At 46.5% G+C, this 26,250-nt stretch overlaps 2 protein-coding genes across 2 annotated transcripts in view; one reads left to right on the plus strand and one right to left on the minus strand.

Annotated features, from left to right (window-relative positions):
• The window catches only part of GRAMD4 (GRAM domain containing 4), a 174,601-nt gene that overhangs the window by 83,358 nt on the left and 64,993 nt on the right, over positions 1-26,250 (minus strand). The gene's annotated exons all lie outside the window — the stretch shown is intronic.
• Positions 4,192-8,409, plus strand: LOC148515239 (uncharacterized). The gene is made up of 4 exons (XM_088480246.1): positions 4,192-4,201; positions 5,620-6,026; positions 6,702-6,875; positions 8,398-8,409. The coding sequence occupies exons 1-4, from the start codon at positions 4,192-4,194 to the stop codon at positions 8,407-8,409; spliced, it is 603 nt and encodes a 200-aa protein (XP_088336372.1).

Raw genomic sequence — 26,250 nt, forward strand, 5'->3', positions numbered from 1 at the left:
TAAATAGACACTATCAAAATTAGTGGAAATAATTAAAGCAAAGTACATACACAGGAACTCTGCGCAAATTGTTTATGATGTGCAGGTGCTCCTGTGATCCTGATTGCCTAGGCTAACTGGCAAAAAGAAACCCATATTCAGAGTAACTAAAACACAGTAGCTTCATTACCACCTAGCTAAGTGTTTTCCTAAGGTAGACTGGGCCAGAAAGAGGAAGGGCCTTCTTAGGATATTTTTTCTAGGTGGTAATGCTTAAGAAAATATACTGGGTATGTATTGGCCCAAGGTAAGTTTATACATGTTATTAAGCTTCCACATGCATGGATACTGTGGCCTGGCCCCATTTATTTAAGGTTCTGGAGACTCGAGACTTTCACACTTCTTTTGTTGAACTTATTTGCTTCTTTTATTCTCAGCCTTAGACTACTTTATTGGTGAACGGGGTCAGGAGTGCTTTAGTCATAATGCAACAGGGAATGAGGCAAGGGATGCCCACTGTCACAACTTATTTTTTATTTATCTATTGATCAAATATTTAGACATCTACAATCTTGGTCAATGCTTTGTGGTATATCTGTAGGCACTGCCGAAGTAAAACTCAGCATTCGCCAATTCTATTCTCTTATAATATATAGCTCTTCATAGCTGATATTGCAGCAACTGCAGGACTATGGCAGCGTCTCAGGGTTTCCAGTGAACATCGCAAAGCCCACTGGTCTATATCTGCTTCCTAGGATCATAAGACCTGCATGGAGTGCTTCATTAGATTTAAAATGCGCAAAGAACCACATCACTTAATTAGGTTTTCAACTTTTAATCGACTTAATATAACTAGACCTATTTCTGTCATCTCAGCAGAGCCAGGTAAGTGGAGCCGTATACTTCTATAGTTTCTGGGTAGAGCCAGTCAAATTAAAATGGTTACATTTCCATGCTTTATGTACTTAATGTAATGGTTACCTGCTTACACTAGCGGATGAGCAGATATGCAATGCCCTTTTTCAAAAATGTATTCGGAAGGGTAGGCGCCCACGTGTTGCCTTGGTGAAACTGCAACAGTCTAAATCTGATGGGGGTATTATCATCCTTTATTTATATGGCGCCACAAGTGTTCCGCAGCGCCTTACAAAGTACATAAACAAATAAATTGACAGGTGACTTACAGTACAAAATAGGACAAGGACATGGATAATATACATTGCTACATTAGTGACCATAACACCCAGATATGCAACAGAGCATAAGCAACCAAGTGTTAGGTGCCCTGGTAGGGGTAAAGAAGTAGATGAAAGTAAAGTAAGGAGAAGCTCAAGAGGGTAGAGGCCCTGCTCGTAAGAGCTTACATTCTACAGGATATAGCAAGGGGTAGCAATTTCCCACAGGTGCTTCATTATAACCATGCTGTTATAAGGTGGAGGAAGGTGACAGGAAGGATGAGGAGGAAGACTAGGCTGACAAAGGTAGGGAGGTGGGGTAATGCAGGTTGTCTGTGACATATGTGAACCCTTTTCCTGTGTCTGGCAGTGCCGACAGTGGGGCACAGAAAAAGGAGGGTGTGGGGTAGACTGGGGTATATCTATGTCCTCTGTGTCACATGGGAAGAGAGTCTGGAATCGACAATGCAGTAAAGTGATGTGTGTTTGACTTTATATAATTTTATATTTGAGTTTTATATAAATTTTAATATATATATTTTATTCACTATTTTCCATTTGTATATTAACATTTATAGAACACACGATTATTGTAGATTTTTTTTGCCAATTTTTTTATTTATTTATTTTATTTTTTAAGATCAATGAGTTATTCCTTTAGATATAATTATTATTTCAGTGTTTATTCTTAATATCTGCATTCAAGTCTCCTCAGCAGTCTTTAATAAGTTTCTTAATAGGTTATTTGTACATTTTATATTTAGAAGCGGATGAAAAATTTGTGTTTTTTTTATTTATTGGTTAGTGATTTAACTTGCTAACAGCCATATAAATTGAAACACTGGTAGATGAGGTTATTAGTAGATGTTTATCACTGCCTTCTGAAGAAACCTTGCTATTCAAGGGGAAATGTGTGAAGGTTACTATACATCAGTCCTTCCCAACACTCTACTGTGAGCTGCTGGTTAAGGCTCTGAATAATTTTCACGTAACACTCTTTGGCTCATTATCAGGAGATGTTTCTCAACCTATTTCACAAAGGTTATTTTTTTTTCTAACAGACAATTTCTAGCAGTGCCGATTTATTAAACTACCTCTGAGGCTGCCCACTTTTGATGTACTCCAAAGATGTGCTCCAAACCAGGGGCAGACTGGGCCGGGGGGCTGGGTGCCATCTGCCCCCCGGGCCGGCACAATTTAAGCACTGGGAGGCCGCCAGCTGACTGCAGCCGTACGCTGCATTCACATGGCGGGCCGGTATAAGTGGCTGTAACCTCATCACCGAGGGGGAGGACTGGAAAGGTGGAAAGGAGAACCGCGGCTCAGCCTCCCCTCCTGGATGTTCCGACTCAGAGTTGCATCCCTAGGCCCGCCCCAAAACCACATACCCCTCTCCCTCCCGCATCCAGAATGGATTATGGGATTTTCGGAGCCTAGGGTCCACCTCTAGGGGGGCACCATGGCACGTGCCCACCGTTTAGGGAGGGGGAGGTTAGGTTTAGACACTAGGGGGCATGTTAGGTTTAAGTACTGGGGAAGTAGGGTTAGAGTTAGGGTAGAGAGAGGGGGAAGGTTGAGTCACTACTCATGGGCTGGTGCTGTGTGCTTGCCCCCCAGGCTAAAATTCACCAGCCAGTCCTTGCTCCAAACCTGGATTAGCACTGCCACACCAACTTTTAAAAGGAAAGTTGTTTCACATACATGGGAATAGTCAATTCCCGGCAAAATGTACTGTACTTCTTGCATGCTGGACTTTGACTACTTCACCTGTTTTCAATGCAAAAAAGCATAGCGTGCGTGCTCGCTTTTCGCCGTATTCAATTAGAAATCAGAGAAAAATCGGAGCCAGCGACATTAACATGCGAAAAGTCCTGATCAGCCCAACACCCCCCAAAAGATGCACTGACATTGGGGATCACCATAGATCCCCCGAAATAGGTCTGCTAATAGTATTTGGGGTACTTAAATGATCTCAACAGCTGCTAATTAGCGTCTTTGCAGAAGTGGTAAAGAATAGCATTTAGCAGGTTTTCTTTGCAGAAAGTAAGTAGCCCCAGCAAATTTGGTGTACCTGAAAATTGGTGCTAGCATATTTTGAAGTTGCTAGAGTGTACTTTCAAAAAAAACTCCACCTGCCGCAAGCGCCTGCAAATTTAAAAACACCTGGGGTATACTTGGGGACCCCCGTGGAGTCTATTTCGGTAGTTTTTAAGTTTTGTCCCCCAACTTTTGGACTGTTTCGCCCCCAAAACAAAAGTACTTTTTTGGGGAAGACTTTTTAAACTTTGACGCAGTTTACCTTTGGGGGACTGTCCCAAGGGAGCAGGGGGGTTCCAGCAGCTTTGCACCCCAAAACCCCAATTCTGCATTTTTTTTCGACACCTATTCATAGGCGAATCTTTTTCGAAGGTCCCATTGCAATGAGTTTCCGCACCGGCAAAAAGTCTTTGGAATTGAATATGGAGGAAACTTATTGCATGGCGAAATAACATCACTCGCGATACTTTTCAGCAGAAATTGACTTATCACGGCTTTTTGAATACGGCCCACAGTATTTAATATGGATTGGCTGGAGACCACATTGGATTGGATAAGGAGAGGCTAGTGTTGAGTTTTATTTTAAACCTTGGCAAGTTAGAGAGACATTCGTCCACCAGGGTTTAAGATCCCAATCTGCGGGATCCCAGGATTTAGCCTCCAAAAGCCCAAGACTTCACGATTAGTTAATACGCCACTGCAGTGTGCAATTAACTGAAGTCACAAACTCACAGCACTAACTTGTTCTTCTGGCTCGGGCAGCACTGAGCTCTTTCAGCGGCTCTGACACAGCCCAGCCATGACTTATAACAGCAATGCGCCAGTGTGACATCATAAGCCACGTAGCCGCATGTCAGTCCAGACTCAAGCCCACACCATGCACAAAGAAGTTCTGCAGAGTGCAGACACTGAACATGAAGTGGCTGAGATGGGCGAGGGAGCTCCTCTTTTCTTCCACTGATTCACGTCCATTAAAGTGGCTGAGCCTGAGAGAGACACCATGACTGAAGGTGAGGTCAGAGCCATTCTTCAGTGGAGAGCTTGGGAGTGATTAATGTGTATAATTATTATTATAATAATAATAATAATAATAATAATAATATTATTATTTTATGAATGTGTCTTTTGTTGTACAACTCAATTCCGGGAATCCCAGGCTTCTGGATTCTCCTGTCCCCCACCCAGGGAATCTGAGTGTTCCTCTGAAGCCACATGCCTGGAAGTGGCATGAGAAGGAGCAAAGAACTGGCCAACACAGCCAGCTGATTTTTTTTTCTGGGAGCTCCAAAGAGCTTCCCCTCGGCAGCCAGGACCTCTCTGCCTGGGGATCTTGCCTGGCTGTCCATGGAGCTCGGATTTTGGGAAAAGGAGTTTTCAAGGTCACCTAGCAGAATCCTGGAAGGTTTGGAGAGTACCATCTCTTCCCCGATCCCCCCAGATGTGCCAGCACTTTGGAGTCGATTATCTCTTATGGGGGGCATCCACTAAACGATTTTAGCAGGCGATTGAACGATAACGATATCGTTATCGTTCAATCGTTTACAAATCGTTTACACATTGTGCAGAAATAGTTTCTCACGATGCACGATGTGCGCTCCCGCTGGTCGTGTGATCGTCTCCTCCATCGAGTGAACATGCAGGTCAATTTCACTTGATCGCTTCTATATCGCTTGTAAATCGTTTGCACATTGTTTGCACATCGTTCAGGGTGAACGATCAAACGATGAACCACTCCCTGACACTCCCACACCACCATTTTGTTTATTATTCTGCCCTGACGGAGCGTCTGACAAGAGGCAGCATTTGGAGGACCACGCGGATCCCAAATAGAAGATCGGTAAGTATTTATTTGTACACCACTGTCCACCAATGTAGCACTCCCTGGGGACTGGCACTGGGAAGGGGTAAAAGAGGGGGCACACAAACGGGGTGTGGCACTTGGAGGGTGCTGCATAGAGGTACTTGGGGGTGTGCAGTGTAAAGGGCATACTGTGGGGGGGTGCTGGAGAAAGGGCATGGGGGTGCTGCATAAAGGGCATAGGGGGAGGCTGCATAAAGGGCATTTGGGTGCTGCATAAAGGGCATAGGGGGAGAGGCTGCATAAAGGGCATAGGGGTGCTGCATAAAGGGCATAGGGGGAGAGGCTGCATACAGGGCATAGGGGGGAGAGGCTGCATACAGGGCATAGGGGGAGGCTGCATAAAGGGCATGGGGGGAGAGGCTGCATAAAGGGCATAGGGGGAGAGGCTGCATACAGGGCATAGGGGGAGAGGCTGCATACAGGGCATAGGGGGGAGAGGCTGCATAAAGGGCATAGGGGGGAGAGGCTGCATACAGGGCATAGGGGAGAGGCTGCATAAAGGGCATATTGGGGAGGCTGCATAGGATAATGCATTTTTTTTATTTATTTATTTTTTCTCACTTGCAGACATGACTGGAACTCAATCCAGAGCGTTTGTGACCGGGTTCATTGAGATCTACCAGGCCAATGAGTGCCTTTGGAAGCACGCAGATCGGGACTACTCCAATCGTGACGTCAAGCTTCAGGCACTGAAGAAGTTGTTAGCATACAGTCGGGAGTGCGACAGCGATGTTGGCATAGACTGGGTGAAGAACAAGATCCAGGGGTTGAGAACAGTGTTCCTGAAGGAGCACAAGAAGTATGAAGATTCAAAACATTCGGGAGCAGGTGCAGATGAAGTCGTAAAGCCAAAATTATGGTACTATGACTTGCTCAAATTCGTCCTTGACCAAGAGCCAAAGACACGGGCGCGGTCTTCGCTGGTTCCCGAGGAAGAAGAGACCCTCGTGGAGAATGTGGAGGGGCAGGACCAGGTATGCCATTAAACTATTGTATTTTTTAATTGGACATTGGCCATGATTCAGAGCCGCTTGCTGCGACAGATTGCTAGCTCTGAATCAGGACCACTATAGCGAGCTGCCATGATGATGGTCACGATGGTCAAGACCATCGCGACCATCGGGCTTGCGATGAGACCCTTGTGGTAGGGTCTCTTGGCCGCAAGCACCAGAGAGATTTCGGCTCTAACAGAGCCAAAATCTCTCCCACTGACATAACTCGTGATGTCAGTGGGGCGGCACAAAACGGTAGGCGTTCACATGGGAACGCCTCCGTTTGGGCAGTAACCCCCTTGGCCCGCCCACCAAAGGGGACGTGGTGTCACTCAACATCGATAGCACGACCCCTTTGTTGAGAGACCCGGAGCGACTGAGTGGCCGTCGCTGTCCGGGTCTCGCGCATGCGCACGACGGAGCTGGCTGTCGTGCGCATGCGCTCTGGGCCACCATCGACCCCGTTGCGAGCGCTCACCACTTGCGTCCGGGTCTGATTCAGGCCCATAGTGTATAATTTTTTGCTAGGATGGACAGGATGGTGATGCTCCAAATGTTGTGATTTTTTAATTAAAAAACAACTTGTAAGGCACTGTATGTATGTTTATTTTGTTAATAGCTAAATACTTTTATTATTTGTTTGTCATTTTTCCAAAGGCGGAAGTCCTGGATGTGAATCCTGTCCCTTCAACCAGCGAGACCACAGAGGTTATGGAGTCTAGAATCGAGAGGCCGGCAGTGGCAGCACCCGCCAAGAAGCGGAGGACGGCTTCCAGGACTCCATCCTCTGGCTCGTCAAGAAGTGACAGATTTTTGAGTCACGCGGAGGAGGTATTACATGCACCCCCCGGTCCAAATCAAACTTTTGCAGCTCACATCGGCAACGAAATGGACAGCATGGCTCATAACCAGCTGCATCATTTCAAGCGTCTTCTATATAACGCTCTGTTACTAGCTCACAATGGAAATTTGGACGAGCATAGTAACATAGGGTCATATATGATGGCGCAGCCCACCCCATTGTCTTCTGACAATTTCCCTATCCCACCTCATAGACCCGCGTCCCAACTAAGGCCAATTCCTCCTCCGTCACATCCCCTCACCTATCATGCGTCGGGCGCCCCACAGACACCAGTTCCCATTCCCACCACATCCAGCAGTGAAGTGCGCTCATCATGGATGAGTGCACATGCCACGCTGGAGGCCGATGATGAGATTTATTTTAATTATTAGATATTTTTTAATGTTCGGTTTTTTTAAGTGATTCAAAAATGTGACACTTCTTTTTCTTTGGTTCTTTGTCAAGGCTGAATTTGAGCATGTACATAGTGCCTTAACTTTGGCAAATGTACTACATTTGCACCTGTTTTCCGAATGTTTTGATTTCTGCATACTTCTTGTGCTCCCATGGACACTGTTTTTGAACCCTATTTCTTGTTCTTCACCCTGCTTATGTTGACATCACTGTTTAGCTCCCGACTGTATATTACACTTATTTCAGTGCCTGAAGCTTCTCATGTTTGGAGTAGTCCCTGCTGAGGAGGCACTCATTGGCCTGGTAATATTCAATGAATCCGGTCCATTTTTTATTTTTTTTTATACTTATAAAAATTGTCAACTTCAATACTCTGGTCTTGTGGTTTACTTTATTGATGGTACATTCATGTAGAATAAATGTTTGGTTGTGAGTGTGATTTTCATTAACCTATGTGTGTGAATTGAATATGTGTACCATTCATTCTATGTATACTAACCCTGAATAATTTGTGAATTCAGGGCCTGATTCTGACAAGGTCGCAAGCACTGAACGCTCGCAACGGGGTCGATGGTTGACCACTGGGCATGCGCACCACGGAGCCGGCTCCATCGTGCGCAAATGCGCCAGACCCGGCTAGCGACGGGCAATCCGTCGCTCCGGGTCTCACACCAAAGGGGTCGTGCTGTCGATGTTGAGTGACAGCACGCCCCCCTTTGGCGGGCGGGCCGGGGGGGTGGAAGCCCAAACGGAAGCTTTCCTGCCGGAACGCCTGCCGTCTGGGGGCGGCCCCACTGACATCACTTGTGAAATTCCGGCTCTGTTAATGCCGAAAGTTCTCTGGGGCTTGCGATGGCCGAGACCCTACCACAAAGGTCTCATTGCAAGCGGGATGGTCGCCATGGCGACCATCATCCTGGCCGCTCGCATTAGTTGTGGGTGGTCACCCACAGCTATGCTAGGGGCCAGGAGGCCACTTAATTAAAAAAAATAAAAAAAAACCTGATTCTGATCGAGCGCTCTATCAGAGCGCCCGTATATGAATCAAGGCCACAATTTTCACACCTAATCATTGCTTTATACCCATATTATATCCAGATGTTGTTGTAAAACCAAAACAAAATCTTATTAAAAAAAAAACACTTTATAATATTTAAAAAAAAAAACACAATAATTAAAAATGAATTTATCTAAAAGCATAAGCAACTTTAAATTAGGAACATTTTGGTACATGATCTAATGACATTTTAGTAAATTTAATTCAAATAAGTATCCAAAAAGTCTGTTTGAAAAAACTTTTATTGTCATTTTGCAAATATTAAGTATGGGTAAAATAAACAATTATATGTAATTATCTTGCCATTCCACGGCACCCACACCATTGAAGAAATGGAGGTATTCCTCCCTTATTGCTTTTGCACGCCCTGACGCAACCTGAGGGACTCTGGATTGGGATACTGATGGCAAGAGTTCATTGTTCACCATTTGTTCGGGCCGCTCCAAAACAGAGGTAGGTAAGTGTGTTTGCGATGTAGCTTTACGCCGTAACAAGTTGTGTAGAGCACAGCACGCCATTACTACCCATTCAATTTTAGAAATTTCCAGATTAATAGGTGTATAGAAAATTCTAAACCTGCTGCACATGATGCCAAACGAATTTTCCACAGTACGCCTAGCCCTTGAAAGGCGATAATTAAAGATACGCCGCTCTTTGGTTAAACCCCTTTGGGGATAGGGTTTCATTACATTCTCCTTTAAGGCAAAGGCCGCATCAGCTACGAACACAAAGTTCAATTGATGCTTGCAATGTGAAACAGGCGGTAAATTGAGGGCTCCAGATATCATACGATGGTAAAATTCAGTGTCCTTAAATGATCCACCATCTGATGCACAGCCATTTTTACCCACATCTATAAAAATGAATTCGTAGTTGGCGTTGACAATGGCCATCAACACAAGGCTAAAATAACCTTTATAATTGTAGTAGAGCGAGCCACTATTAGCTGGTGGGACAATGCGCACATGCTTCCCATCAATTGCCCCGCCACAATTTGGAAAGTTCCACTTATCTTCAAATTGCTGAGCTATTGTTTGCCATTCTTCCACGGTAGATGGAAACTAAAACAAAATAATATAAATAAAAAAAATTAAAAAATGCAAAAAGAGATTTAAACACTTTGGGGTAGATGTATGATAGCGGCACTTACCGTGCCCTTTTCCGCTTCATGCTTCGCCTCTTTTCCGAGGCGAAGCAGGAAGCACTACCAATGAGACGTAAGAACATCTCATGGGACGGAAAGGGGGAGCCTTAAATCCCCCCTCCGGCACTAACCGCTGGAGAGCAGAGCGCATCAGCCTAGTGCTGATGCACTGTGTCTGTCCAGGCCGGCTCTTGCCAGTATCGCGAGATCCCCATGTGCAGCCCTAGAGCCGGCAGCAGCCCCAGAAGGGACAGTGCTGTCCCTGTTGTGGGCATAGGCTAGCGCCAGGCTGTAGCTGACCATAACGCCAGCTACAGCCAGACGAATGGTCATGCGGTATGGCCCTTATGCTCGGCGCTGCTATCTTGTAGATAGCAGCACCAATAATGACAGAGGCACATAGCGCCCCTATCAATTACCGTCCAGACCCCCCGATCATACATCGGGGAGAAGCGGTATCAGCGCACATAACATGCGCTGATACTGGTTTTGGGCTTCATACATCAACCCCATTATATTCCAATTTAAAACAGATTTTTAAAATAGGGTATGTGAAGTGTTTTTTAGCAAATAAAATATATCCTGCACATACACATCTCAGGTGGGGGGGGATAGTGGGGTCCTGCACTTACACATTTCAGGGGGGGGAATAGTGGAGTCCTGCAGCACATGATGTGTGACAGATTAGGGCAGACTGCGGGGACCTGCAAGTGTATACTAGGAGTCCTGCACATACACATTTGGGGGGGGGAATACTGGGGTCCTGCAGCATATAGTAGAGGGGCAGCACATGTGAGAGAGATTAGGGCAGACTGCGGGGACCTGCATGTGTATACTAGGAGTCCTGCACATACACATTTCTGAAGGGAGAGGGGGGTAATGGGTTCCTGGATCACTTAATAAATGAACAGTATAAAATGTGATTACCTTAAAATACTCAGCCTTCAAAACCATAAATATGGCTCGACAGGTTTCCGGAATGATGCGACCTAAAGTTTGCGCAGAGATGAGGGCGCCAAACTTTAAGTCAGCAAGGGATCTGCCAGTCGCCAGGAACCGCAGGGTAGCGATCAGCCTCTCCTCAGGGGGTATGGCCCTTCGCATCCTCGTATCCTGCCTCTCGATATAGGGCGTCACCAAACTCAATAACTCCTGGAAGGTGACGTCATCCATCCTCAGATAGTTTCGGAAGTCATCAGGGTTGTTCTCACGTAGTCCCATCAGCAGTGGCATGTGCGACAGAGTATCCCTCTGCAGCAACCACTCCCTGGTCCAGCATGAGTGCACCCTTCTCCGTCTCTCAGACCTCTCCCTATCAGCTAAAAGCACGACTCCAGCATATGCTGTCATCACACGATAGCGATAAGAAGGATCCATGAGGAAGAGAAATAAGTACAGTTTGTTTAAAGACAAGCCAAAAACAAACCACAGCAAATGAGCAATGCAACAGCGTTCAGCAGGTATAAACCAAACCAAACTAGCCACAGAGCATAAATGCAATGAGTAAAATGGCTGCCAGCTATTTATTCCCTCAGTATAGCCACGCCTACCCCTTTAAAATATCTGCCCACTATAGCTGAGAGCTGTCAATCACAGTTTGAAACGACATCGTTTATCCGCACATCGTTTGCACATCGTTTGCACATCGTTTGCACATCGTTTGCACATCGTTTGCACATCGTTTGCACATCGTTTGCACATCGTTTAGAGTGGAAGATCAAATTTCAAGGGAAAATTCAAGGGAAAATCGTTTAGAGGTTGGACAGGGCTAAAATCGTTTAGTGGATGTGCACCTTTAGCAAGTTACACACCCACTGTGCAGTGGGATGAGACAGTTACAGGCGGTTACTGGCAGTTATTCCAAGATCCAGGGGGATCAAAAATAATCAGTGATCGCCTGATGAGGCAAGGTCATCTGGTCACAAAGTATTTTAGATTTAATTTAGTAAAGTACAGAAAACAGAGCGCAGTTGCCAAAACAGAAAGTTTTGTAAAGACAATTAGTCTAGCTGCAGCATTTAAATTAGATTGTAGGGTGAAAGTATGCCTAGGGGAAAACCAGTAGGAAGGTATCACAATAATACACGCATTTATAATATCCTGCATTGGCTAAAGTTTATGTAGCATTTTGAGAGATCTGTGCACATGCTGAAAATGTTTTTTTGGAAGTATGTAACAGACTATGGATACAGAATAGATGTGGAAAAAAAATATACAGTTCTGAGTAAAACCTAGGCAGCAAGCTTGAGGGGTATGATTCATGGTCGTGTTGTCCACATATATAGCGATATCTGGTAGACAGTTTGTTGACTGGTGGGAATTTTATGAACTCCGTTATTGTAAGATTGAGTTTGAGGTGGTGCAAGTCTATCCAAGATGAAATGGCAGAAAGACATTCAGTAACATGGGCCTAAACAGTGCTGAATTCCAGGGAGGGTAGACAGATTTGTGTACCATCTGCATAAAGAGAATTGTAAAATCCAAAAAATGTTATTACATTTTTAAGAGAAGTAACATAAGGCCTGATTCAGCATGGATCGCAATTGCAAATGCGTACGCAGACCAGACGATAATGCGTACTGCGCATGTACCGCAGACCACATCAACAGCATCGCACTATGATCACGCATGCACACAGAAAGTCATCGCAGAGTGAGTGACGGGACATCAGCATTTGGGGGTGTTGATGGGGGAGTGGTCGGAGCAACTTAGGCATCTGTCAGTTTGAACGGCGTTGAATGGGTGTGCATAAATTAACCACAGTGACGGCCTACGCAGCTTGAGTACTCACTGCGTGCGACGAGACTTGCAATTTCTGAGACAGGTCAGAGCTGCCGTTGTGCGTGAGGGTCCGATGTTACCGATGTGTATGCAGGACTGCGAGGTATTACGGATGTGAGAAAGCAGTAGTGGGCGTCTATGCTGGCTGAGCGATTGCAAACATTAGCATATTTTGCAGCAGAACTGGGTGCTATTACGCAGCCGCGATCGCAATAAAGATCCGTGCTGAAGCAGGCTTGAAGCTATGAGTGTAGTAGCATACTTGTAGATACAATATACACTATACTGCTAGATGTAATCCACAAATACAGAATGATGGTCCGTGTAATTCATAAATTGTTTGAGGATTTTAATCAACATACCAATAGAACCCAATACTATGAACTTTACAAAGCTATGCACATTTCATCCGTTTAGTGATGCTGTGAATATCCATCAAAAGGACAACAGCAAATAAACTATACAAAGCTTTCAACACATGGTTTACCAATGTGCCAATTTCCAGAATAAATCAGGTCAATGAAGACATGAAAAAAAGAATATAACTTCCTTCCAACACTCTGTAATATTATTATTATTAATATGGCGCCACAAGTGTTCCGCAGCGCCTTACAAAGTACATAAACAAGTTGTAGACAAGCGACTTACAGAACAATACAATACAGGACATGGATAATATATATTGCTACATTAGCGACCATATCACCCAGATAAGCAACAGAGCATTAGCAACCAAGTGTTAGGTGCCCTAGTGGTGAGTAAGAAGTAAATTACACTAAAGTAAGGAGAAGCACAAGAGGGTAGATGGCCCTGCTCGTGAGAGCCTACATTCTAAAAAGGTGGGGGAAGACAAACTGGTTTGACACAGATGTGGTAGTTGGGGAGGAAGGAGCATGTAGCAGGGAGTTAGAATGATAGTTGGAAGGCTTTGATGAAGTAGTGGGTCTTGAGAGCCTGTTTGAAGAATTGCAAAGAGGTGGAGAGTCTGATGGGGAGTGGGAGAAAGTTCCAGAGGTGGGGAGCAGTGCGGAAAAAATCTTGGAGGCGGGAGTGGGAGGAAGTAATCAGCTGGCATGAAAGGTGGCGTGCATTAGTCGAACTAAGAGAGCGGAGATGAGCATGAAGGGAGATGAGATCAGAGATGTATATGGGAGAAGATTGGGTGAGGGCTTTGTGAGCGAGCGTGAGAACCTTAAATTGGGTTCTAAAAGGGAAGGGGAGCCAATGGAGGCAGATGTACAGCGTTTGGAGAGAAAGATAAGCCATGCAGCAGCATTAAGGACAGGCTGGAGAGGAGAAAGATGGGATTTGGGGAGGCCAGATAGGAGGAGGTTACAGTAGCCCAATCTGGAGATGACCAGTGAGTGTATGAGTGTTTTAGTAGCATCCTGGGTGAGATAGGCTCTGATTTTAGAAATATTTTTGAGATGGAAACGACAGGTCTGTGAAAGATTCTGGATATGTGGTTTGAAGGAGAGGGATGAGTCCAGGATAACTCCAAGACAGCGCACCTTGGGACTAGATGAGATAGTTATTCCATCAATTGATAAAGAAATAGTGGGAAGTGAGGTGATGTGGGAGGGTGGGTAGAATATCAGCTCTGTCTTGGACATATTAAGTTTAAAAAATCGCTGGGACATCCAGGAAGAGATAGCAGAGAGACAGTTGGAGATACGAGTCAGAAGAAAGGTGGAGAGATCAGGGGAGGAATTGTAGATTTGAGTATCATCAGCATAGAGATGATAATGGAGGTCAAAAGAGCTGATGAGTTCACCTAGAGAGGAAGTATAGAAGGAGAATAGGAGAGGACCAAGAACAGAACTTTGGGGAACATCTACTGTAAGAGGCTGTGGGGGGGGGGGGGTTGAAGAGGAGTCATGAGAGAAAACTGAGAAAGATCTGTCAGAGAGGTAGGACGACAGCCAGGAGAGGGCAGTTTCACGTAGACCAAGGGAGTGAAGGATATGCAGCAGGAGAGGGAGGTCCACAGTGTCAAAAGCAGCAGAGAGATCAAGGAGAATTAGAAGAGAGTAGTGGCCTTGGGATTTGGCAGCAAGGAGGTCATTGCTGGCTTTTGTGAGGGCAGTTTCAGTGGAGTGGAGAGAACGGAAGCCAGACTGAAAAGAGTCAAGGAGGAAGTGGGAGGAGAGAAAAGCGGTAAGGCGGTTGTAGACAATCCGCTCAAGGAGTTTGGAGGCAAAGGGGAGGAGAGAGATGGGTCGGTAGACAAGTAATAGACAAGTATCTTTGTAATACAAGCAGTTACAGCAGAAACATAAAAGGAAGAGTGGACAAGGATAAATGTGTGTGTTGAACAATTTGCTTAAGAACATTAAATTATAACAATCTGGCAACAATAATTCTGTAGAGAAACTGCACAATTAATCCATTTTGTTTCTTTATACCCAAAAGTGAACTACATTGACTAGTGGTGGCGAGGATCTGTTCTACTTCTGTGAAAATCTACCTCACCGTTCTGTTCCTTTTTACACACCAGGGGAAATTGGTCATTTGAATCCATTACGATACTACACGTCTCTTGTTGTTTCTCCTTTTTTTTTGTCATGTATTGACCATTATTAAATTTGGATCAAGTTAACAGAATCATTGCATGTGAAAACCCATGGTATAAGTATAATTTGTTTTAATTAGGATTGTGTTCCACTCTCTATATGTCATAGGGCTAGAATTAATTATCCTTTCTTTGTTCAATTATCTGCATCGCCTTTGATCCTTTTCTCTTTTCAAATGTATACCTATGAACGCGTGTTAAAGTGGACGTGTACTGCTACATCTGAGAGACGGGTCATAAAATTGATTTACATCCAAGTGTAAATGAGCCCCAAAGCAGTTCGTAAGAACTATTTATTGATGAAAACACAATAATACTTTACAGAAAATGCATGTAGCCTTTTAACCAATGCAGGCAAATTATTCTCATTATTTATTTCAATGTTTCCAGTTATTTATATAGCGCACACATACTCCGCAGTGCTTTACAGATAATATTTTGGCCATTCCCATCAGTCCCTGCCCCAGTGGAGCTTACAATCTATGTTTCCTCTTACTGCCGTAGTGCATACACATACACACTAGGGTTCAATTTTGTTTGGAGCCAATTAACCTACCAGTATATTTTTAGAGTGTGGGAGGAAACCGGAGCACCCGGAGGAAACCCATGCAAGCACAGGGAGAATATACAAACTCCACACAGGTAGGGCCGTGGTGGGAATCGAACCCACGACCTCAGTGCTGCGAGGCCGTAAAGCTAACCATTACACAGTCTGTGCTGACCATTACCCCATTTGAATGTATATATCTCTGTATTTTTTAATTTTTTTTTAAATAACAGCATCACAATGGGTGCAATCAGGGAGACTCCCTGAAATACTAGCAGAGTTGGCAAGTATGGTATAGTGGTTAACACACTTACCATTCGCTAATTATTTAAAATGAGCAGAGTTTGGAAGCAAATGTTCTAGTGGCAATTTATGTATATTAAAAAAAAAAATAATTCTATTACATACATGTGTGTGTGTGTGTATATATATATATATATATATATATATATATATATATATATATATATATATATATATATATATATATATATATATATATATATATACATACATACACACACACACACACACAGGAAGCTGCAAGAGAGAATGATAATAAACAGACATTTGACAGGCCAAACAGCGCCCCCTGAACTGTGGTGCCCTGTGCGATGGCACCAGCCGCACTACCCTAGCTACGGCCCTGGCATATACACACACACACACACACACACACACACACACACAGTGGGGCAAAAAAGTATTTGGACAGCCACAGATTGTGCAAGTTGTTGCACTTTAAAAGATGAGAGAGGTCTGTAATTTCCATCATAGGTACACTTTCACTGTGAAAGACAGAATCAGAACACAAAATTCTGGAAATGACATTGTATGATTTTTAAACAATTTGTATACTCTTGCGGAAAATAAATATTTGGACACCTACCAACCACCAAGAATTCTGGCTTTCATAGACCTGTTTTTAGGAAGCGCATCTATCCTCCACTCGTTACCTGTATTAATGGCACCTGTTTGAACTGGTTAACTGTATAAAAGACCCCTGTCCACACCCTCAAACAGTCAGACTGCAACCTCTCCACCATGGCCAAGACCAGAGAGCTATCTAAGGACACTTGGGACAAAATTGTAGACTTGCATAAGGCTGGGATGAGCTACTCGACAATAGGCAAGCAGCTTGGTGAGAAGAGATCAACTGTTGGAGCAATTATTAAAAAATGAAAGAAATACAAGATCACTGACAATCTCCCTCGACCAGGGGCTCCATGCAAGATCTCACCTCGTGGGGTATCAATGATCTTGGGAACGGTGAGGGATCAGCCCAGAACTACACATGGGGACCTGGTCAATGACCTTAAGAGAGCTGGGACCACAGTCACAAAGGTTACCATTAGTAACACACTACGTCGTCATGGATTCAAAGCCTGCAGCGGCCAAAAGGTCCCCCTGCTTAAGCCGGTACATGTCCAGGCCCGTCTAAAGTTTGCCCGTGACCATTTGGATGATCCAGAGGAAGATTGGGAGAATGTCATGTGGTCAGATGAGACCAAAATAGAACTTTTTTGTATAAACTCCCCACACCGTGTTTGGAGGGAGAAGAATGATGAGTGGCATCCCAAAAACACCATACCCACTGTGAAGCATGGGGGTGGAAACATCATGCTTTGGAGATGCTTTTCTGCAAAGGGGACAGGACGAATGATCCATATTACGGAGAAGATGAATGGGGACATGTAACGTGACATTTTGGGCAAAAACCTCCTTCCCTCAGTAAGAGCATTGAAGATGCAACGTGGCTGGGTCTTCCAGCATGACAATGACCCCAAATACACCGCCCGGGCAACTAAGGAGTGGCTCCGTAAGAAGAATTTCAAGGTCCTGGATTGGCCTAGCCAGTCTCCAGACCTCAACCCAATAGAAAATCTGTGGAGGGAGTTGAAAGTCCATGTTGCCCGGCGACAGCCCCAAAACATGACACATCTAGAGAAGATCTGCACTGAAGAGTGGGCCAAAATACCTGCTGCAGTGTGTGCAAACCTGGTCAAGAACTACAGGAAACGTTTGACCTCTGTAATTGCCAACCGAGGTTACTTTACAAAGTATTGAGTTAAACTTTTTGATTGTCCAAATATTTATTTTCCGCAAGAATATACAAATAAATGGTTTAAAAAACATACAATGTGATTTCCGGAATTTTTTGTTCTGATTCTCTCAGTTAAAAGTTAAAGTGTATCTATGATGGAAATTACAGACCTCTCCCATCTTTAAAAGTGGAACAACTTGCACAATCGGTGGCTGTCCAAATACTTTTTTGCCCCAGAGAGTGAGTGAGTGTGTGTGTATATATTTTTTTTTATTAGTGTATAAAAGAGGTGCACTGATTATAATGTGACACTCCGATTTACATAAAATAAATATTTAAATAACAAGAGATATGGTAAGAACTTACCTTTGTTATCTCTGTTTCTACGAAGTCCATAGGGTCCACATTGTGACCTTGGGGGTATAGCTGGATCCTGGATCCTCGGGCACCACGGAGTTAAAGCTTTCAGCTGCTCCCAGAATGCACTTGGGTCCAACCTCCCCTATACCCCGCCCCCGAGCCACAGGCACCTCAGTTGGTAAGCAGCCCAGGCCGGAGGAGGAGACGAAACAGAGAGAAGGAAGACTGGAACACACAAGAACCATACTCACAGAAATGGAAGATGGAAAACCGGTGACCAGTCACAGAGCCCATATGAAGCCAGGTGCGTCAGGGCGGGTGCCCTGTGGACCCTATGGACTTCGTAGAAACAGAGATAACAAAGGTAAGTTCTTACCATATCTCTTGTTTTCTACTTCAGGGTCCATAGGGGTCCACAGGGTGACCTTGGGGATGTCCCAAAGCAGTCCAACTAAGGGCGGGGACGCTCCTGTGCTGATAGGAGAACCCGGCGCCCAAAGGATGCATCCTGAGAGGCAAAGGTGTCAAACGCATAGAACCTCAAAAAGGTCTGAATGGAAGACCAGGTGGCCGCCTTACAGAGCTGAACAGCAGAGGCGCCACGGCTAGCAGCCCAAGAAGGGCCCACAGACCGAGTGGAATGAGCCTTAACAGAGGCTGGAACAGGTAAACCCTCCTGCATATAAGCCTCAATAATAACAGAACGAAGCCAACGGGCTAGAGTCTGTTTGTTGGCAGGCCAACCCCTCTTGTGAAAACCAAAGAGGATAAACAAAGAAACCGATTTCCTCACAGAACTAGTCCGGTCCACATAAACCTTGAGTGCACGGACAACGTCTAAGGAAGCCTCCCCAGCCGAAAGATCAGGCGACTGAAAGGCTGGTACAACAATTTCCTGATTAATGTGGAACCTGGAAACCACCTTAGGCAGGAACTCAGGACGAGTGCGAAGCACCGCTCTGTCCTGATGAAAAATCAGAAAAGAGGGACGACAAGAAAGCGCCCCCAAATCTGAAACCCTCCTGGCAGAAGCAATTGCCAAGAGGAAAACAGTTTTAAAAGTTAGCCACTTGAGCTCCACTGACTCCAAGGGCTCAAAAGGCGGACCCTGTAAGGCCCGAAGAACCACCGCCAAATCCCACGGGGCCACAGGTGGCACAAAGGGAGGCTGGATTCTCAAAACTCCCTGGAAAAAGGTGCATACGTCCGGCATAGCAGCGATCCTGCGCTGGAACCACACCGACAGAGCAGACACGTGCACCTTCAGCGAGGAAAGACGTAATCCTAAGTCCAAACCCGACTGAAGGAAAGCCAGAATACGCGAAACCCGGAACACCTGGGGATCATAGTTTCTGGCCTCGCACCACTGAAAGAAAGTGTGCCACACTCAGTGATAGATCCTCGCGGAAGCAGGCTTGCGCGCCCTCAGCATGGTGGTAATAACGGAGCTAGAAGAGCCCCGAGACCTCAGGACGGCTGTCTCAAGAGCCACGCCGTCAAAGATAGTCGACCCAGATCCGGGTGAAGACAGGGCCCCTGAGACAACAGGTCCCGCCGTTGAGGTAGGAGGTACGGAGCGTCGATGGACAGGCTCCGCAGATCGGAGTACCACGGCCTTCTGGGCCACGCTGGGGCCACCAGGATCAGTGTGCCTCCGTCCTGTTTGAACTTGCGCAGGACCCGAGGCAGCAGAGATATCGGAGGGAACAAGTAAGCCAGTTGAAACAGCCATTTCACCGACAGCGCATCTATCAGACTTGCGCCTGCTTCCTTGTCCTTGACCCGTACACAGGCAGCTTGTGATTGTGACGGGACGCCATCAGGTCCAGCTCTGGCAGCCCCCACTTGTCCACGAGTAGTTGGAATACCTCTGGATGAAGCGACCATTCCCCGGGATGCACGTCGTAACGGCTGAGGAAGTCTGCCTCCCAACTGAGGACTCCTGGGATGAAAACTGCCGAGAGAGCTGGAAGATAGCGCTCCGCCCAAGCCAGGATGCGGGACACCTCCGACATCGCAGCTCGACTGCGAGTCCCTCCCTGGTGATTGATGTACGCCACCGTGGTGGCGTTGTCTGACTGCACCTGAACGGCCCTTCCGTGAAGAGCGGTGCCGGACAACTGCAGGGCTCTGTATACTGCCCGCAGTTCCAGGATGTTGATGGGAAGAAGCGCTTCCTCCGCCGACCAACGACCCTGAAGTGACAAGGAGCCTGTCACCGCCCCCCAACCCCGGAGACTGGCATCTGTCGTGAGCAGAACCCATTCCGGGATCCAAAAGGGGCGCCCCTCTAGGAGATGAGCCGTCTGCAGCCACCAGGCTAGGGACAGACGCACCTCCGAGGACAACACCAGCATCTGAGAGCGGATCCTGTGTGGCAATCCGTTCCATTCCGAAAGAATCAGCCCCTGCAGGGGCCTGGAATGGAACTGGGCAAACTCCACCATGTCGAATGCCGACACCATGGACCCCAAAACTCTCATCGCTGAGTGCACCGACACTCTGCCAGTGCTCAGACAACTGTGAATCCGCAGCTGTAAGGAGGAGACCTTCTCTGGAGTCAGAAAAATCTGTTGCTGACGAGAGTCCAGCAGGGCCCCCAAATGAACCATCCGCTGTGATGGGATGAGGGAGGACTTCTTCCAGTTGATCAACCAGCCGTGCGCCTGTAGACAAGCGACCGTCAGGTGGAGATGCTGGATCAGTACCTCCGGGGAGCTAGCCAGCAAGAGGAGGTCGTCTAGATACGGTAGCAACCGTATTCCCTGGCTCCGAAGATGAGCCGCCATGACCGCCATCACCTTGGTAAATACCCTTGGTGCCGTGGAGAGACCAAAGGGTAGAGCCCTGAATTGGTAGTGGTTGTGGAGAATAGCAAACCGCAGAAACCGTTGGTGCGATGTTGCTATAGGCACATGGAGGTAGGCGTCCTGGATATCCAGGGAGACCATATAGTCCCCTGGTTCCATCGCCAGAATGATGGAACGCAAAGTTTCCATCCTGAATTTGGGAACCCTGAGAAACCTGTTCAGGGACTTCAAATTGAGGCTGGGGCGATGAGAGCCATTGGGTTTCTGCACCAGAAACAGCGTAGAGTAATACCCCATCCCACGTTGAGACTGTGGCACGGGTATAATGACCCCCGCCGTCAGCAAGGCCTTGGTTTTGTCCTGAGAAGGACTTGTGCAAAAAAACTGGCCAGGCGGCCTGTGCCGAAAAGACAGGGCGTACCCCTGGGAGACCACTTCTCGCACCCAGGCATCCGTGGTGGTATTGTGCCAGCACAGGGCGAATTGAAGAAGTCGGCCTCCCACTCTGGGGTCCCCCAGAGGAAGGCCCGTCCCATCACGCAGAAGGCTTATCTTCTTGCTTGGAAGAAGGGCGCCTAGCACTCCAGGCTTGCTTCTTTGGCTTTGAGGCGGTCTTGGGTGCGGACTGCCTCGGGAAGGACTGACCCTTTGCCTTGCCCTGAACCCGAAAGGAACGAAAGGCCGAGCTCCGGACCTTAGCAGGTGTAGTAGCTGAAGGGAGGAAGGCTGACTTGGATTTTGCCAGGGTATCTACTATTTTGTCCAGGTCCGGACCAAATAGTAATTCTCCATTAAAAGGTAAGGCCTCCAAGCCTTTCTTTGAATCCGCGTCTGCTCTCCAAGACCGCAACCACAAGGATCTACGAGCAGACACTGCTGCCGCCGAAACCCTAGAGGTCAACAGGCTAGCATCCAACGATGCTTCTCCAATGTAGGAGGCGTCCCTCTGGACGTCCGGAGCTTCATCCGTAAACGTGTCCTCCAAGGCGTTGGCCCACCCCTCAATGGCCTTGGCCACCCAGGAGATGGCCATGGACGGCCGGGCTACAGCTCCTGAGAGAGAATAAATAGACTTTAGACACGTCTCCACCTTCCTGTCCGTAGGATCCTTCAGCGAGGATATAGACGGCAATGGCAAAGTAGCACTCCTGATGAGGCGTGTTACATGGGAATCGACTGCAGGCGGAGTTTCCCATTTCTTACAATGCGCTTCCGGGAATGGATAATTGGACGCCAAGCGTTTCTGTGGCAGGAAACGCTTACTGGGTGTCTGCCAGGCCACCGCCATGTGATCAGTCAACTGATCAGACAAGGGGAACGCTGCAGAAGTAACCTTAGCTTTTTTAAAACTAGGATACCTCGACTTGGGAGCGGGTGCCTCATCCTCAATCAGAAGAATGGCCAGCACCGCCTTAACCAGAGCCCGCACATTGATGGAAGACTTAGTGTCTACCTCCTGGACTGAGGCATCTGAGGCTGAGTCATCCTGCACCTCACCATCATCCGAGGACCCCTCAGAATCCGAAAGATGCGCAGCCTGCGCCATGACTGAGCGTTTAGACGCCCTGGAGGGCACGTCACTGCGCAACATCGACTGAAAAGCCGAAGATGCTGTCGCCAAATCTTGGACAGTGTGGAAAAGCACATCCACCCAGGGTGGAGGAGCTGCCACAGGAGCCTGAAACGGCACCACAGCCTGCTGTGCCACAGGGGTGGACTGAATATACATTGGCAACCCCGCATAGGGACCAACAGGCTGAGACCCCGGGGGAGTCTGCAATAATTGTGGGACACCCGGGGAATGGGGGATGGCAGGCAGGGGCAACGCCCTAGTAGGGGCGGCAGTCGGGACCGACAGACGGTCCGCGATGGACACCAGCACCTGGGAAAACATCGCCCATGGTGGCTCCTGCGACATGGGAGGTTTAGGCATACCAGGGAGCGCCTGGCACTGTCCGCACAGGCCGTCCTGTGACAAATCCTCCCTATCCACTCCTGCAGAACAGCGCCTGCAGGAGAACAATACCGGAGCCCCGGAGTGCTCAATCTCCTCCTCAGACATGACTTAGGAAGAAAACGTGCGCACTCACCAGTGTGCTGAACAACAGCCCACAATATGGTACTGTGTAGCACACAACTGTATGTGACGGACCTCACAAATACGTGATTTATATAGGTGAGGCAAATTATTCTCATTATTTATTTCAATGTTTCCAGTTATTTATATAGCGCACACATACTCCGCAGTGCTTTACAGATAATATTTTGGCCATTCCCATCAGTCCCTGCCCCAGTGGAGCTTACAATCTATGTTTCCTCTTACTGCCGTAGTGCATACACATACACACTAGGGTTCAATTTTGTTTGGAGCCAATTAACCTACCAGTATATTTTTAGAGTGTGGGAGGAAACCGGAGCACCCGAAGGAAACCCATGCAAGCACAGGGAGAATATACAAACTCCACACAGGTAGGGCCGTGGTGGGAATCGAACCCACGACCTCAGTGCTGCGAGGCCGTAAAGCTAACCATTACACAGTCTGTGCTGACCATTACCCCATTTGAATGTATATATCTCTGTATTTTTTAATTTTTTTTTAAATAACAGCATCACAATGGGTGCAATCAGGGAGACTCCCTGAAATACTAGCAGAGTTGGCAAGTATGGTATAGTGGTTAACACACTTACCATTCGCTAATTATTTAAAATGAGCAGAGTTTGGAAGCAAATGTTCTAGTGGCAATTTATGTATATTAAAAAAAAAAATAATTCTATTACATACATGTGTGTGTGTGTGTATATATATATATATATATATATATATATATATATATATATATATATATATATATATATATATATATATATATATATATACATACACACACACACACACACAGGAAGCTGCAAGAGAGAATGATAATAAACAGACATTTGACAGGCCAAACAGCGCCCCCTGAACTGTGGTGCCCTGTGCGATGGCACCAGCCGCACTACCCTAGCTACGGCCCTGGCATATACACACACACACACACACACACACACACACACAGTGGGGCAAAAAAGTATTTGGACAGCCACAGATTGTGCAAGTTGTTGCACTTTAAAAGATGAGAGAGGTCTGTAATTTCCATCATAGGTACACTTTCACTGTGAAAGACAGAATCAGAACACAAAATTCTGGAAATGACATTGTATGATTTTTAAACAATTTGTATACTCTTGCGGAAAATAAATATTTGGACACCTACCAACCACCAAGAATTCTGGCTTTCATAGACCTGTTTTTAGGAAGCGCATCTATCCTCCACTCGTTACCTGTATTAATGGCACCTGTTTGAACTGGTTAACTGTATAAAAGACCCCTGTCCACACCCTCAAACAGTCAGACTGCAACCTCTCCACCATGGCCAAGACCAGAGAGCTATCTAAGGACACTTGGGACAAAATTGTAGACTTGCATAAGGCTGGGATGAGCTACTCGACAATAGGCAAGCAGCTTGGTGAGAAGAGATCAACTGTTGGAGCAATTATTAAAAAATGAAAGAAATACAAGATCACTGACAATCTCCCTCGACCAGGGGCTCCATGCAAGATCTCACCTCGTGGGGTATCAATGATCTTGGGAACGGTGAGGGATCAGCCCAGAACTACACATGGGGACCTGGTCAATGACCTTAAGAGAGCTGGGACCACAGTCACAAAGGTTACCATTAGTAACACACTACGTCGTCATGGATTCAAAGCCTGCAGCGGCCAAAAGGTCCCCCTGCTTAAGCCGGTACATGTCCAGGCCCGTCTAAAGTTTGCCCGTGACCATTTGGATGATCCAGAGGAAGATTGGGAGAATGTCATGTGGTCAGATGAGACCAAAATAGAACTTTTTTGTATAAACTCCCCACACCGTGTTTGGAGGGAGAAGAATGATGAGTGGCATCCCAAAAACACCATACCCACTGTGAAGCATGGGGGTGGAAACATCATGCTTTGGAGATGCTTTTCTGCAAAGGGGACAGGACGAATGATCCATATTACGGAGAAGATGAATGGGGACATGTAACGTGACATTTTGGGCAAAAACCTCCTTCCCTCAGTAAGAGCATTGAAGATGCAACGTGGCTGGGTCTTCCAGCATGACAATGACCCCAAATACACCGCCCGGGCAACTAAGGAGTGGCTCCGTAAGAAGAATTTCAAGGTCCTGGATTGGCCTAGCCAGTCTCCAGACCTCAACCCAATAGAAAATCTGTGGAGGGAGTTGAAAGTCCATGTTGCCCGGCGACAGCCCCAAAACATGACACATCTAGAGAAGATCTGCACTGAAGAGTGGGCCAAAATACCTGCTGCAGTGTGTGCAAACCTGGTCAAGAACTACAGGAAACGTTTGACCTCTGTAATTGCCAACCGAGGTTACTTTACAAAGTATTGAGTTAAACTTTTTGATTGTCCAAATATTTATTTTCCGCAAGAATATACAAATAAATGGTTTAAAAAACATACAATGTGATTTCCGGAATTTTTTGTTCTGATTCTCTCAGTTAAAAGTTAAAGTGTATCTATGATGGAAATTACAGACCTCTCCCATCTTTAAAAGTGGAACAACTTGCACAATCGGTGGCTGTCCAAATACTTTTTTGCCCCAGAGAGTGAGTGAGTGTGTGTGTATATATTTTTTTTTATTAGTGTATAAAAGAGGTGCACTGATTATAATGTGACACTCCGATTTACATAAAATAAATATTTAAATAACAAGAGATATGGTAAGAACTTACCTTTGTTATCTCTGTTTCTACGAAGTCCATAGGGTCCACATTGTGACCTTGGGGGTATAGCTGGATCCTGGATCCTCGGGCACCACGGAGTTAAAGCTTTCAGCTGCTCCCAGAATGCACTTGGGTCCAACCTCCCCTATACCCCGCCCCCGAGCCACAGGCACCTCAGTTGGTAAGCAGCCCAGGCCGGAGGAGGAGACGAAACAGAGAGAAGGAAGACTGGAACACACAAGAACCATACTCACAGAAATGGAAGATGGAAAACCGGTGACCAGTCACAGAGCCCATATGAAGCCAGGTGCGTCAGGGCGGGTGCCCTGTGGACCCTATGGACTTCGTAGAAACAGAGATAACAAAGGTAAGTTCTTACCATATCTCTTGTTTTCTACTTCAGGGTCCATAGGGGTCCACAGGGTGACCTTGGGGATGTCCCAAAGCAGTCCAACTAAGGGCGGGGACGCTCCTGTGCTGATAGGAGAACCCGGCGCCCAAAGGATGCATCCTGAGAGGCAAAGGTGTCAAACGCATAGAACCTCAAAAAGGTCTGAATGGAAGACCAGGTGGCCGCCTTACAGAGCTGAACAGCAGAGGCGCCACGGCTAGCAGCCCAAGAAGGGCCCACAGACCGAGTGGAATGAGCCTTAACAGAGGCTGGAACAGGTAAACCCTCCTGCATATAAGCCTCAATAATAACAGAACGAAGCCAACGGGCTAGAGTCTGTTTGTTGGCAGGCCAACCCCTCTTGTGAAAACCAAAGAGGATAAACAAAGAAACCGATTTCCTCACAGAACTAGTCCGGTCCACATAAACCTTGAGTGCACGGACAACGTCTAAGGAAGCCTCCCCAGCCGAAAGATCAGGCG

This window comes from Taudactylus pleione, unplaced genomic scaffold (genome assembly GCF_031769625.1).
Source record: "Taudactylus pleione unplaced genomic scaffold, aTauple2 ptg000251l, whole genome shotgun sequence".
Taxonomy (NCBI): Eukaryota; Metazoa; Chordata; class Amphibia; order Anura; family Myobatrachidae; genus Taudactylus; species Taudactylus pleione.

Coding starts and splice junctions, on each gene's coding strand:
- LOC148515239 (XM_088480246.1), top strand. Junction 6,027..6,701: donor ATGTGGAGGGGCAGGACCAG/GTATGCCATTAA, acceptor ATTTTTCCAAAG/GCGGAAGTCCTGGATGTGAA.